The sequence below is a fragment of the Bombina bombina genome, chromosome 6, assembly GCF_027579735.1.
Source record: "Bombina bombina isolate aBomBom1 chromosome 6, aBomBom1.pri, whole genome shotgun sequence".
NCBI lineage: Eukaryota > Metazoa > Chordata > Amphibia > Anura > Bombinatoridae > Bombina > Bombina bombina.
Window position 1 is genome coordinate 478092650 of NC_069504.1, and position 14602 is coordinate 478107251.

Sequence of the window (14602 nt, forward strand, 5' to 3'; positions counted from 1 at the left end):
TTTTTCATTATAAGATTTAAACTTTGTTTTGGGTGTGGATTATTTTCAGCGGAATTGGCTGTCTTTATTTTATCCCTCCCTCTCTAGTGACTCTTGCGTGGAAGATCCACATCTTGGGTATTCATTATCCCATACGTCACTAGATCATGGACTCTTGCTAATTACATGAAAGAAAACATAATTTATGTAAGAACTTACCTGATAAATTCATTTCTTTCATATTAGCAAGAGTCCATGAGGCCCACCCCTTTTTTGTGGTGGTTATGATTTTTTTGTATAAAGCACAATTATTCCAATTCCTTATTTTTTATGCTTTCACACTTTTTTCTTATCACCCCACTTCTTGGCTGTGCGTTAAACTGATTTGTGGGTGTGGTGAGGGGTGTATTTATAGGCATTTTGAGGCTTGGGAAACTTTGCCCCTCCTGGTAGGAATGTATATCCCATACGTCACTAGCTCATGGACTCTTGCTAATATGAAAGAAATGAATTTATCAGGTAAGTTCTTACATAAATTACGTTTTTGTAGTTTTCTGGACCATTGTTAATGCTTAGAATATCCTTTGTGTCTAGGTATATGCTTGGGGTTGTGGAGCATGTCTGGGTTGTGGATCTTCAGAAGCAACAGCACTAAGGCCCAAACTCATTGAGGAGCTGGCAGCTACCAGAATAGTGGATATTTCTATTGGAGACAGTCACTGCTTGGCTCTGTCACATGGTATGTATATCTTGTGGTTTTTAAATGATGGCTTTATGTATTAGTTTGCCAGTTTAAAGGGATATGAAAATCATTTTTTTTCTTTCATGATTCAGATGCATGCAATTTTAAGCAACTTTCTAATTTACTGCTATTATCAATTTTTCTTTCTTCTCTTGGAATACTTTGTTGAATGAGCAGCAATGCACTACTGGTTGCTGACTGAACACATGGGTGAGCCAAATAGAGTTGGTATATATATGCAGCCACCAATCAGCAGCTAGAACCTAGGTTCTTTGCTGCTCCTGAGCTTTCCAAGATAAACATTTCCGCAAAGGATAACAAAGAAGGAAGCAAATTAAATAATAAAAGTAAATTGGAAAGTTGTTTAAAATTATATTCTCTATCTGAATCGTAAAATAAATTTTTGGGGTTTCATGTCCCTTTAAGTGATAGAGGATTATACATTAACCTCTTGAGTGCTAACGACGGCTCTGAGCTGTCACAAATTGTCTCACTCAGGTGCTAACGACGGCTCCTTGAGGGAGATATGGAGGCTTCCATTTGTTCCTACCCCGGAGATTTGCTCCTACCCCGGAGGGCTTCACATTTTCATGGTGATGTCATGCACAATGACGTGATGACATCATCGTGCAACTTTATTTAAAATGGACAATGCAAAGTATAGGGAAAGGGGGCATGCTGTATTTCAGGCATCTAAGACCGTTGCAAAGGTAATCGCCTAACCTTTCCAACGGTATAAGTCTTGGGGATCTGTTAAATCTGCTAAGCACCCAGGTGGGAAAGTGCTTAGCAGGTACACTTTGTGATATAAAACAGATTGAGATCTGTGCATATCCTAAAAGGGCTAATTCATTTATAATAGTTTGCATAAAAAAATTGTTTAAAAATTGCTGGCAAGTATTTTAAAATGATTTTCAAACATAAGCAAAATGAATTACATAGCTAAGCTGTCTGGAACAGCCAACCTCACCCCTCTTATCAGTGTTTAGACACAAGCATTGCAATTCAACTGAGTTCATAGCTTCTAGGCATGCTCCACCAGATAATCCCTATTCACTTTTGCATTCTACCAAAAGAACAATAAATATAGATACAGCCATAGAAGGAAATGTGTGGGGGGAGTTGGAGCTTTACAATTCAGAAACTAAAAAGAAAGGGTTAATGACATGGCACTGCAGTATAAGTTTGTAATTAAAGTACATTATATTTTGTATCTATCCCAACTTGTTTTATGTCGCTTTAATGACACAATGCATACAAAAACTTACCCCTCACCACCAATTCAGTTACTGGGGAAATTAGTCACACATTTCCCCACATGATGCATATTATTTTCACAATTTCCTACATGGTGTATATCAGATGACTCACTGAGATGGATTCAGCATAGACCACTTTTATCTGTAGTTTATTTAATGGGACAACCTCCCACAAAGACCCTCCTTTATAGTCCAGTTTTGTTGCTGGCAAGGGAACTTATATTTTAAATAAATTATGAATCTCATCAACATTAAATATGGTAAGCATTAAAAAAAAATGTATGAAATATATTTTTTATCTGCATTTACATTATTGCTGCTTTTAGACAATGAAGTGTATGCATGGGGCAACAATTCAATGGGACAGTGTGGCCAGGGAAATTCTACCGGCCCAATAACCAAACCAAAGAAGGTGAGCGGACTAGATGGAGTAGCCATTCAGCAGATTTCTGCAGGCACATCACACAGCCTGGCTTGGACAGCACTGCCCAGAGACAGGTAAAATACACACATCCTATATTCCATTACGTACGTTTTTATAAAATAAGTAAGACATTACCGTTTTTTGTACACTTTCATTGTTACCTCACCATTCATTCTTACATCACATGAAGAAGATAACTATAGAAAATTGGTTAAATAGTAAGTTTAAATAGACAGAAATGTTAATCAAACTGTTAAACATAAAATATCTCCTACTTCTGCCACTTCTCTCTCCTTTCAGTTTTGAATTTTCTGCTTGGAGGAGCTGCTCTCTTTCATATGATGGTGAGAGTCCACGAACCTTGATGTTTGGGATTAAATTCGTACCACTAGGAGGAGGCAAAGATCCCCAAACAACAAGAGCTTTTAAGCCCTCTCTCCTCCCTGTACTACTCAATTGTACCTCTAGTCCAACAGGTTCAATTACTGTCTACAATAGATTTGAAGGATACATACCTTGATATCCCTATTTACAAGGACTATTATCAGTTCCTCTGATTTGCATTTCAGAACAAGCTTTACCAGTTTGTAGCTCTTCCTTTTGGATTAGCCACCGCTCCTCGCATATTCACCTAAGTTTTGGGAACCTTGTTGGCTGTGATCATAGCCCCATACCTAGACAAAATTCTTCATCTGGCTCCATCCCTGTCTCTAGCGATCGCTTATACTCAGAGACAACTATCTTTCCTACAAGATCATAGTTGGAAGATAAATGTCCTAAAGAGCTCTTTGTCTCCAGCTACCAACTTGTTTTCTGGGAGTTTCCATAGACTCCATTTCCATGTGCCTGTCTTTAATAGACTCAAGCAGACTAAAACTTCAGAATGCATGTTCTCTTCTTCAGCGTACTATCCAACAGTAACTCAGTGCATGTAAATGGTGGGACTAATGGTGGTGGTGTTGGACGCAGTTCTATTTGTTCACTTTCATTTACGTCCTCTTCAACTGTCTATGCTAAGACAATGGACAAGGAATTATCTGAAATTAGACCAACAAATTGTTCTGGATTCATCAGTAAAGCAATCTCTATCCTGGTGGACAGACAATCGATCTTTAGCCAATAAGGTATGGAGAGAGAAAAAACATACCCGCTAAAAAAGCCTTCATAAAATTTCTATCCATAATTATAACCCTTCACATGGTTATTGGTGCTGACCCTTAATTCAAATATTAGTTTCAAAAATTGTGAGAAAGAAAGGGGAGAAGATACATTAACTCCTCTCCCAAAAAGAAAGGGACTTAAGCAAAAAAAAAATGTATGAGAATACAAAAATTGTTTTTATTCAAGTAAAAATCCTTCCACTCTAGTGAACAAATTCCCCCAACACATCCTTAAAATTATTGTTGATGGTACCACCTAACATTTAATAACAGCAAACATTGAAAATGTGCCTATAATATATGACATTCACTTCAATAAATGTTATACGCAGTAACAAAATATTCCTCACTATATCCATTAATACTGAGCCAAACCACTTAACACAGCAGAGTTTGTAATATTTTAAAGTAGCCAAAGGAGATTATCCAGGTATTGACTCTGTTCACAAGTGTAGCATTGAAGCATAGCAGAGACTATGGGCTAGTTTCCATTGAGGTGGTAAAGTTTGGAAACTGGTGGTAGAAACATTTATCTCTATTAAAGTCTATGGATAATTTTTGTGTTTCCACATTTTTGCACCTCAATGGAAACTAGGCCAATGTTGGTTATGGGCAACTAAAAATACTATGAAGACTAATATGTGCGTAATGCCGATAGAGTTCTATGTCTGGTGATGATATTTCTTTTATAATTTTGGAGCAATAGACTTTTTCCAGCATACGTACACATTATGTGTCTCCGTGAATAAAGGGCGTGTCCCACTCTAATCAGCTAATTAAGCCATAACACCTGCAAAGGGTTCCTGCGCCTTTATATGGTCTCTCAGTCTGGTTCAGTAGGAATCACAATCATGGGAAAGACTGCTGACCTGACAGTTGTGCAGAAAACCATCATTGACACCCTCCATAAGGAGGGAAAGCCTCAAAAGGTAATTGCAAAAGAAGTTGGATGTTCCCAAAGTGCTGTATCAAAGCACATTAATAGAAAGTTATGTGGAAGGGAAAAGTGTGGAATAAAAAGGTGCACAAGCAGCAGGGATGGCCACAGGCTGGAGAGGATTGTCAGGAAAAGGCCATTCAAAAGTGTTGGGGACTTTCACAAGGAGTGGACTGAGGCTGGAGTCAGTGCATCAAGAGCCACTACACACAGACGGATCCTGCACATGGGCTTCAAATGTTGTATTCCTCTTGTCAAGCCACTCCTGAACAACAAACAACGTCAGAAGCGTCTTACCTGGTCTAAAGAAAAACAGACCTGGTCTGTTGCTCAGTGGTCCAAAGTCCTCTTTTCTGATGAGAGCAAATTTTGCATCTCATTTGGAAACCAAGGACCCAGAGTATGGAGGAAGAATGGAGAAGCACACACTGCAAGATGCTTGAAGTCCAGTGTGAATTTTCCACAGTCTGTGTTGATTTGGGGAGCCATGTCATCTGCTGGTGTTGGTCCACTGTGCTTCATTAAATCCAGGGTCAACGCAGCCGTCTACCAGGAGATTTTGGAGCACTTCATGCTTCCTTCCGCAGACGAGCTCTATGGGGATGCTGACTTCATTTTCCAGCAGGACTTGGCACCTGCCCACACTGCCAAAAGCACCAAAACCTGGTTCAATGACCGTGGGATTACTGTACTGTACTTTATTGGCCAGCAAACTCGCCTGGCCTGAACCGCATAGAGAATCTGTGGGGCATTGCCAAGAGAAAGATGAGACATGAGACCGAACAATGCAGAAGAGCTGAAGGCCGCTATTGAAGCATCCTGGTCTTCCATAACACCTCAGCAGTGCCACAAGCTGATAGCTTCCATGCCACACCGCATTGAGGCAGTAATTGCTGCAAAAGGGGCCCAAATCAAGTACTGAGTACATACAGTATGCATGCTTATACTTTTCAGAGGTCGGATATTGTTCTATGTACAATCCTTGTTTTATTGATTGCATGTAATATTCTAATTTTCTGAGATTGTGGTTTTGGGGTTTTCATGAGCTGTAAGCCATAATCATCATAATTATGACAAATCACGGCTTGAACTATCTTGCTTTGCATGTAATGAGTCTATCTCATATATTAGTTTCACCTTTTAAGTTGCATTAATGAAATAAATGAACTTTTGCACAATATTCTAATTTTTTCGAAGTTTCACCTGTAGTTCTAATTCACAGTATAACTGATTGGTCTTTCTGATGTGTGAGTACATTTACTTGTGCACATATTGTCCCTTTGCTACATTAGCTCTGCACATTTAAATTAAATGGCTCCAGCAGTCTGATAAACCTTGTGTTCATTTTATATTATTGTGATTTTAATTCATTTGTATTTTGTTTATTTATTTTCAGACAAGTTGTTGCCTGGCACCGGCCCTACTGTGTAGATCTTGAAGAGAGCACTTTCTTTCACCTTCGCTCCTTCCTGGAGAGATACTGTGAGAAGATTAACAGTGATGTCCCACCACCACCTTTCCCCTCATCTAGGTACCACATGTTTCTGCATAAATTGACAAAATATGGCCCTGTGCTATAGCTATTTTTTCATTGTCGCAGATCAAGTATTGGGTTTTACATTTGGCTTATGCTGGAAGGAGATATGACCTGTAGGTTTTTTCATGTAAAATATAAAGAAAATGGCAAATGATTTATAGAAAGAATAAGGTTACCCAGTCTATGGATTATTTATTTTTAATATGTACAATTAAATACTGAAAATAAATAATGAGCAGTTGCAGTGTACTGTAAAATTGAGTATTTAAAGTATGGGAAATTGCTTATCTATATTTATTGTTGTATATGAAATAGTTTTTTTTTTTTTTTGCTAATTGAAGCTGGTACCCATTAAAATGGTCCGAGCTTGCTAGAAAAGTGGATCTCTTTAACTTATCACATTATATAAACACAGACACCCTTATCTTATTTCTGTAGTGAGATAACAATTGAAAATGAACATTTTTAGTACCTGTCTTCTGCTGGATCTTTGTTACATCACTTTTCTGTAGCCATTATATTTCAGTATAGGTGGTGACCGATTAAAGGTAAAGGAGCTATTTGCAAACAATTTAATACACTACAGTGGGTACAATTAATTACTGGGAACACATTTAAAGTGAGAGCAGTTTATAGTACACTGTCCCTCTAAGCAGATATGAAATCTGTTTAATGTTTTGTTGCATATTGACTCTATTGCAAGTATTTTACAAGAATGTGATCCAAATGTGAAGATCTTGAATTTCACCTCTGTGTTGACAGAGATTATTGTGTGTGTATGTGGGGGGATGATTTTATAGGCCTATTTTTTCTATTTTTTTTGTACTTCTGTTGTGCAATAAAGTATGCAGGATCTCAACATTACAATGTAGACTCCATAAAGTATTAGAAATGTAAGGTTGGCCTTTTTAGAGAAAATAGTTCTCTTTTAGTTTATGTAGGTAGTATGACTTGCAGCATTGACTCCACAAATGAGTTATATTACAGGGGTGAATTTACAAGATAATATATTGCTCATAACACACTCCCAACTAAGAACTTTTTTTTTCCTTTTAGAGAACATCATAACTTCCTAAAGCTCTGCCTAAAGATGCTGTCCAACCACTTGGCTCTTGCTTTAGCTGGGGGAGTTGCCACCAGCATCCTAGGACGTCAGGCAGGCCCCCTCCGCAACTTGCTCTTCCGGCTCATGGATGCCAGTGTCCCAGATGAAATCCAGGAGGTGAGGTCACCTTTCTATGCTCAATAGATTAACAATGCCATAACCAAGTGCAAGTTGTCAAAAAGCAGTCTTTGGCAAGGGTGCAGCTGAAGTCCTTTATGGCTGAAACTCTTCCAGTTTATTATGTATTTATTAGTTTTAGTAGTGCAAGAATAGAAATGTCTGGTTGACCATCTTGCATTTATCAGATATTCAGTATGAAAAAGCTCTGTTAAGCCTTGATTCAAGAAGTACTAATCTCCAGTGTCTAATTCTTTTCATCAACAGGTTGTCATCGAGACACTGTCTGTTGGAGCCACAATGTTGTTGCCACCTTTACGGGAGAGAATGGAGTTGCTGCATTCACTTCTGCCCCAAGGACCTGACCGATGGGAAAGTCTGTCTAAAGGCCAAGTATGAATATACATTAACAACCATTAAACTTCTAGGATGATACTTATTTTTAGAGATGAATTGTACTATAGTATGGGCCTGAATACTTATTTTCTTCTATTTTTCAACTTGTGATTGGTGAAATCACAGATTGATCATTGTCAACCATGTATAAGATAATTTATCCATAGACTGGCTACATTGTCTGTAGGTTTTTAATTTTTAAGCCTTTTTTTTAATAGAATAGAATTGTTACTTGGCTATGTTGATTATTAATTTGATATCTAAAATAAAAGTGTGATTTGTTTCATTCGTGTGACCTTGCTTTGGACAGATTCTGCCCATGAGTAATTTTGCGTTGAATGAATTTCACCAAAATGTGGCCTTAATCAAGCTGTGATGCCAGGTATTAAATAATGACCAGTCTGCCTCTGGCTACATACTCCAGTAACTTGGTGTAGCTAGAATTGGATTTGCTTTCTTTTGATAACAAACACAGAAGAAAGCAGCACATCTCAAAATAAAGGTGGTTTATTACACCATTATAAAAGCACACACAATATTGCGCTTATATGCATTCAATTTAATCGTACTCCGGGTATTAGTTCTGCCCGCTAGTGTCTGAATGGAATCTCTGAGCTTGGGTATAACTACAGGTGCCCAGAGCAGCCAAAATATTTGTGTGGTATTGTGCTTTTAGTTTGGCCTGTCAGGCATCAATTTATTTCAGGACCTATCGTGAAAGGATCTAGATCAGGGGTTTTCCAACCTGTCCTTAGCCCCCTAACAGGCCAGAATTTCAGGATATCTGAACTGGAGCACAGTTTAAATAAACAGCCGATTAGTAAACAGGGTTATTAACCTGCTCTCACCCAAGTTAATCTTGAAAATGTGGCCTGTTAGGGAGGCCTGAAGACTGGTTTGAAAAACCCTGATCTAGATTGTAGGATTTAAGTTCTAGTATTTATGGATTTTAGTGATCTTTTCCTGTTTTTGTTCATTCCTCACATTGTATATTTGGATATGACCGGTTGAGATCAGATTGTCCCACAGTATAACATGGCAGGGCCAGTATTATCCTGCAGTTTATTTCTAGTGTTTTATATGTTCCAGTAGAGCTTGAACTAGGTAGAACTGTCAGCAAATGACCCGGCTGTGTGTTGATTTTCACTGAAGATTTAAGAGAACTGCATTCCAACTACTCTGCCTTCATTTTACTCTTTAAGATACCCTACTATAATAAATTATTCTTAGTCATATAAGAAATTCTGAGATTAGCAGTTGGGAGATAGAGGATAGAGGATGCGCAAGGGTGCTTTGCAGTTTGCCCATGCGTAAACTTTATACTAGGCAAACCTGGATGAAGTCAGTTCTGCACCTAATCTCTTATGAATTGCTAGCACAAAATATGTCAGATTGTGTGTTATTCACCCCTTGTGCTCCATATTCAATAAACAAGAAAAGTGTTTTTAAATCCGCCTTGAAATTCCCTTTTTTCTCTTTTTTTACACTTCAGCAATTTTGAAACACTGGTGTTAAAGGGACATGACCCTAAAAGTTTCTTTTAAGATTCGGACAGAGCTTACAATTTTAAACAACTTTCCAATTTACTTCTTTTAGCTTATTTGCTTCAATCTCTTGGTATCATTTGTTGAAAATCACACCTGGGTAGGCAGAGGAGTTGAGAGCTATCTGCTGATTGGTGACTGCACAACTATACCTCTTATCATTGGCTTTCTGATCTTTTCTGCTAGCTTCCATTAGTTCATTGCTGCCCCTTGGATAACAATACCAATAGAATGAAGCAAAATTGATAATAGAAGTCAATTGGAAAGTTGTTCTAAAATTGTATTCTCTATCTGAAACAAGAAAGAAAAAACGTGGGATTTATGTCCCTTTAAAGGAATACAAAACCCCTAAACAGTTAAGACTCGAGATATGTGCAGAGCTCCACATTCCAACCTTCCCCTTATTACACATACGGCTTCCAGGCACTAGTTTAATACATATTATTGCTCAAAAAGAAATAGCTGGAGTGTCACGTAAACACTTTTTTAAGGCCTTGTGGGGCTTCTTTTAGTTTCTGCTTCAATTTGTTTGCATCTGCATCTCAGTCTTTAGCAGCTGAGATTTACAATCCATGTTTTTTTTTTATTGTCCCCTTTTCTTGTTCTGTTTGTTGGAGTGGTTATGATCCTTTTCATTTCCAGATCAGTATGTCCTCCAGTGTGATGATTCTTATTGCTTTGGTACTGACCCAGTTGTCTAGAATCATGTCCTAGTTTATCTTCTGTCATGAGGAATGTGAGAAAATAAGACACCGAAGGCAGATGAAGAGCCTCTTTTACTAGTGTGGTGCTTCTGGTCTGTCTTCTTCTGTTTCATTGCCCCTATAGCTTTCTCTGTTTGCTTGTCTAAGTGGGAAAATCTGAAGGAGAGGAGAAGGGGGACTGATGAACAGTTGTTATGAAGTTTCAGTCTGTCTTTAATTGGATGACTTACTATTACCTCATCACTTTCTACACGTACTTTCCTTCATAGGCCTTTAACTATATGTACAATAATACAATGTATAATAATCCAATTTTTTTTTTTATTTTTTTTTTACCATTTTGCTCCCTGTGCGTGTTTGGGTCCATTTCAAAAATACAGTTGATAAACAAAAACATCACATAAACACACATTACAGTTCAGAGTAATTATGATCACCGGAAACAATCTTGCTTGAGTAATTGCTGTCTACTTTTATAATATTACACATATTCTAATCTCTAATGTTGTATATTACAGAGGATGCAACTGGATATCATCTTAACCAGCCTGCAGGATCACACACATGTGGCATCTTTATTGGGATACAGCTCTCCATCTGACTCTCCTGATGTCACTTCCCTACAAATGGCTTATGGATCAATGTCAGACCCCAACAATGCAGCACCGGGAAGCCACCCAGACACCCATTTGGCAGAAATACTAATGAAAACCCTTTTAAGAAACTTGGGTTTTTACACGGTAAGATCAGCAAGACATAGTAACAATTACATTTATCGTTGAGTTGCAGGAATCTCAGATGTGAAGTGTTAATATAAGAATAGAAGATAACATTGATATTTCAGTGCCCTAATGATTGTTGTAGGATGGGTTTTTGTCAGTGATTAAGACTGTTGGATATGTGCAAATAGAAATGAGTTAAAATGAGTTTGAAAGATTTTATTATATGACAACATAAATATGTTGTAGAAACAGAAAAGGCTTTATAGAAAAACAGTTTGTGTTTACAGCTGCTTCATGTGTACTAGTAGAAGTATAGTTTATAGTATGTTTGCTTTTTTGTTGCTTAATTAAAAATTAATTAATACACTTTTTTTTTACTTAAGAAGAGAAACCAAATGGATGTTTTGTTGGACATTCATAGTTCTTATATTTCTTTACATTCTGAAGTTGTTTTTCTACTCTGTGCCTCTCATTTGTTACAGAGGAATGTATGGAGAAAGATTACTTTGAGAGACTCCTTGGGCATTTTTAACTTTGGTTGGCTGGAACATTGAAGTTTCAAGTTTTAGAGTGTGGGGCTTAGGGGAATCTGAACAGATGTTTGCCTTTGTAGGTAGCTGGTGTAGATTGGAGTAGGTTAACAGCTCCAAGACTTCCTTTGGCTTATTACAATGTACATGTGCATGATTGTAATACATGTGGGGTTTTTAATAAATACTGAGTCCTTTGGCTGTGTTGATTGTAATCTAGCCATAGTTTGTGTAAAAACATGCCCAACTAGTTTAATCTCTTGTTCAGTTTTCTCTTGTTAAGTGTATCCAGTCCACGGATCATCCATTACTTATGGGATATTCTCCTTCCCAACAGGAAGTTGCAAGAGGATCACCCACAGCAGAGCTGCTATATAACTCCTCCCCTAACTGCCATATCCAGTCATTCTCTTGCAACCCTCAACAAAGATGGAGGTCGTAAGAGGAGAGTGGTGTTTTATACTTAGTTTATTTCTTCAATCAAAAGTTTGTTATTTTTAAATGGTACCGGAGTGTGCTGTTTATCTCAGGCAGTATTTAGAAGAAGAATCTGCCTGCATTTTCTATGATCTTAGCAGAAGTAACTAAGATGCATGGCTGTTCTCACATATTCTGAGGAGTGAGGTAACTTCAGAGAGGGAATGGCGTGCAGGTTTTCCTGCAATAAGGTATGTGCAGTTAATATTTTTCTAGGGATGGAATTTGCTAGAAAATGCTGCTTATACCGGATTAATGTAAGTAAAGCCTTAAATGCAGTGATAGCTACTGGTATCAGGCTTATTAATAGAGATGCATACTCTTATAAAAATGTAATATAAAATGTTTGCTGGCATGTTAATCGTTTTTATATATGTTTGGTGACAAAATTTATTGGGGCCTAGTTTTTTTCCACATGGCTGGTTTGATTTCTGCCTAGAGACAGTTTCCTGAAGCTTTCCACTGTTGCAATATGAGTCGGAAGGGCCTATTTTAGTGCTTTTCTGTGCAGCTAAAAATACTGACAGAGACATTCAGCTTCCCTCTGCATGATACAGGACATCTCTGAAGGGCTCAAAAGGCTTCAAAGTCGTGTTTGAGGAGGGTAACAATCACAGTAGACTGTGGCAGTTGTTGTGACTGTTTAAAAAACGTTTTTGTCATTTATTATTCTGTTTTTGTTATTAAGGGGTTAATCATCCATTTGCAAGTGGGTGCAATGCTCTGCTGACTTGTTACATACACTGTAAAAATTTTGTTAGTGTAACTGCCTTTTTTCACTGTTATTTCAAATTTTGTCAAAATGTGTTTCTCTTAAAGGCACAGTAACATTTTTTTATATTGCTTGTTAACTTGCTTTAAAGTGTTTTCCAAGCTTGCTAGTCTCATTGCTAGTCTGTACAAACATATCTGAAACAGAGGATACTTGTTCATTATGTTTAAAAGCCATGGTGGAGCCCCATAGGAGAATGTGTACTAAATGTATTGATTTCACCTTAAACAGTAAAGATCAGTCTTTATCTATAAAAGAATTGTCACCAGAGGGGTCTGTCGAGGGGGAAGTTATGCCGACTAACTCTCCCCACGTGTCGGACCCTTCGCCTCCCGCTCAAGGGAAGCACGCTAATATGCCGCCAAGTACATCAGGGACGCCCATAGCGATTACTTTGCAGAACATGGCTGCAATCATGAATAATACCCTGTCAGAGGTATTATCCAGATTGCCTGAATTGAGAGGCAAGCGCGATAGCTCTGGGGTTAGACGAGATACAGAGCGCGTAGATGCTGTAAGAGCCATGTCATGCAGAACCTGAGGACGGAGAGCTTCAGTCTGTGGGTGACGTCTCTGATTCGGGGAGACCTGATTCAGAGATTTCTAATTTTAAATTTAAGCTTGAGAACCTCCGTGTATTGCTTGGGGAGGTATTAGCTGCTCTGAATGACTGTGACACAATTGCAGTGCCAGAGAAATTGTGTAGGCTGGATAAATACTATGCAGTGCCGGTGAGTACTGATGTTTTTCCAATACCTAAAAGGCTTACAGAAATTATTAGTAAGGAGTGGGATAGGCCCGGTGTGCCCTTTTCCCCACCTCCTATATTTAGAAAAATGTTTCCAATAGATGCCACTACACGGGACTTATGGCAGACTGTCCCTAAGGTGGAGGGAGCAGTTTCTACTTTAGCAAAGCGTACCACTATCCCGGTTGAGGACAGTTGTGCTTTTTCAGATCCAATGGATAAAAAATTAGAGGGTTACCTTAAGAAAATGTTTATTCAACAAGGTTTTATTTTACAGCCCCTTGCATGCATTGCGCCTGTCACTGCTGCGGCGGCATTCTGGTTTGAGGCCCTGGAAGAGGCCATCCATACAGCTCCTTTGACTGAAATTGTTGACAAGCTTAGAACTCTTAAGCTAGCTAACTCATTTGTTTCTGATGCCATTGTTCATTTGACTAAACTAACGGCTAAGAATTCCGGAGTCGCCATCCAGGCGCGTAGGGCGCTATGGCTCAAATCCTGGTCAGCTGATGTGATTTCAAAGTCTAAATTACTCAACATTCCTTTCAAGGGGCAGACCTTATTCGGGCCTGGTTTGAAAGAAATTATTGCTGACATTACTGGAGGTAAGGGTCATACCCTTCCTCAGGACAGGGCCAAATCAAAGGCCAAACAGTCTAATTTTCGTGCCTTTCGAAATTCCAAGGCAGGTGCAGCATCAACTTCCTCCGCTTCAAGACAAGAGGGAGCTTTTGCTCAATCTAAGCAGGCCTGGAAACCTAACCAGTCCTGGAACAAAGGCAAGCAGGCCAGAAAGCCTGCTGCTGCCTCTAAGACGGCATGAAGGAACGGCCCCCTATCCGGCGACGGATCTAGTAGGGGGCAGACTTTTTCTCTTCGCCCAGGTGTGGGCAAGAGATGTTCAGGATCCCTGGGCGTTGGAGATCATGTCTCAGGGATATCTTCTGGACTTCAAAGCTTCCCCTCCACAAGGGAGATTTCATCTTTCAAGGTTATCTGCAAATCAGATAAAGAAAGAGGCATTCCTACGCTGTGTGCAAGACCTCCTAGTAATGGGAGTGATCCATCCAGTTCCGCGGACGGAACAAGGACAGGGTTTTTATTCAAATCTGTTTGTGGTTCCCAAAAAAGAGGGAACCTTTAGACCAATTTTGGATCTAAAGATCTTAAGCAAATTCCTCAGAGTTCCATCTTTCAAAATGGAAACTATTCGGACCATCCTACCCATGATCCAAGAGGGTCAGTACATGACCACAGTTGACTTAAAGGATGCCTACCTTCACATACCGATTCACAAAGATCATCATCGGTTCCTAAGGTTTGCCTTTCTAGACGGGCATTACCAATTTGTAGCTCTTCCCTTCGGGTTGGCTACAGCCCCGAGAATCTTTATAAAGGTTCTGGGCTCACTTCTGGCGGTTCTAAGACCGTGAGGCATAGCGGTGGCTC

The 14602-nt window shown here is 38.8% G+C and overlaps 1 protein-coding gene across 7 annotated transcripts in view; it reads left to right on the forward strand.

The window, feature by feature from the left end:
• Positions 1-14602, forward strand: part of HERC1 (HECT and RLD domain containing E3 ubiquitin protein ligase family member 1) — a 683410-nt gene that overhangs the window by 123719 nt on the left and 545089 nt on the right. For all 7 annotated transcript variants that reach the window (XM_053717285.1, XM_053717288.1, XM_053717289.1 and 4 more), the window contains exons 10-15: positions 574-718; positions 2307-2478; positions 5898-6032; positions 7095-7260; positions 7528-7653; positions 10423-10644. In XM_053717285.1, coding sequence (XP_053573260.1) covers positions 574-718; positions 2307-2478; positions 5898-6032; positions 7095-7260; positions 7528-7653; positions 10423-10644 — 966 coding nt within the window. The remainder of the gene's footprint in view (positions 1-573; positions 719-2306; positions 2479-5897; positions 6033-7094; positions 7261-7527; positions 7654-10422; positions 10645-14602) is intronic.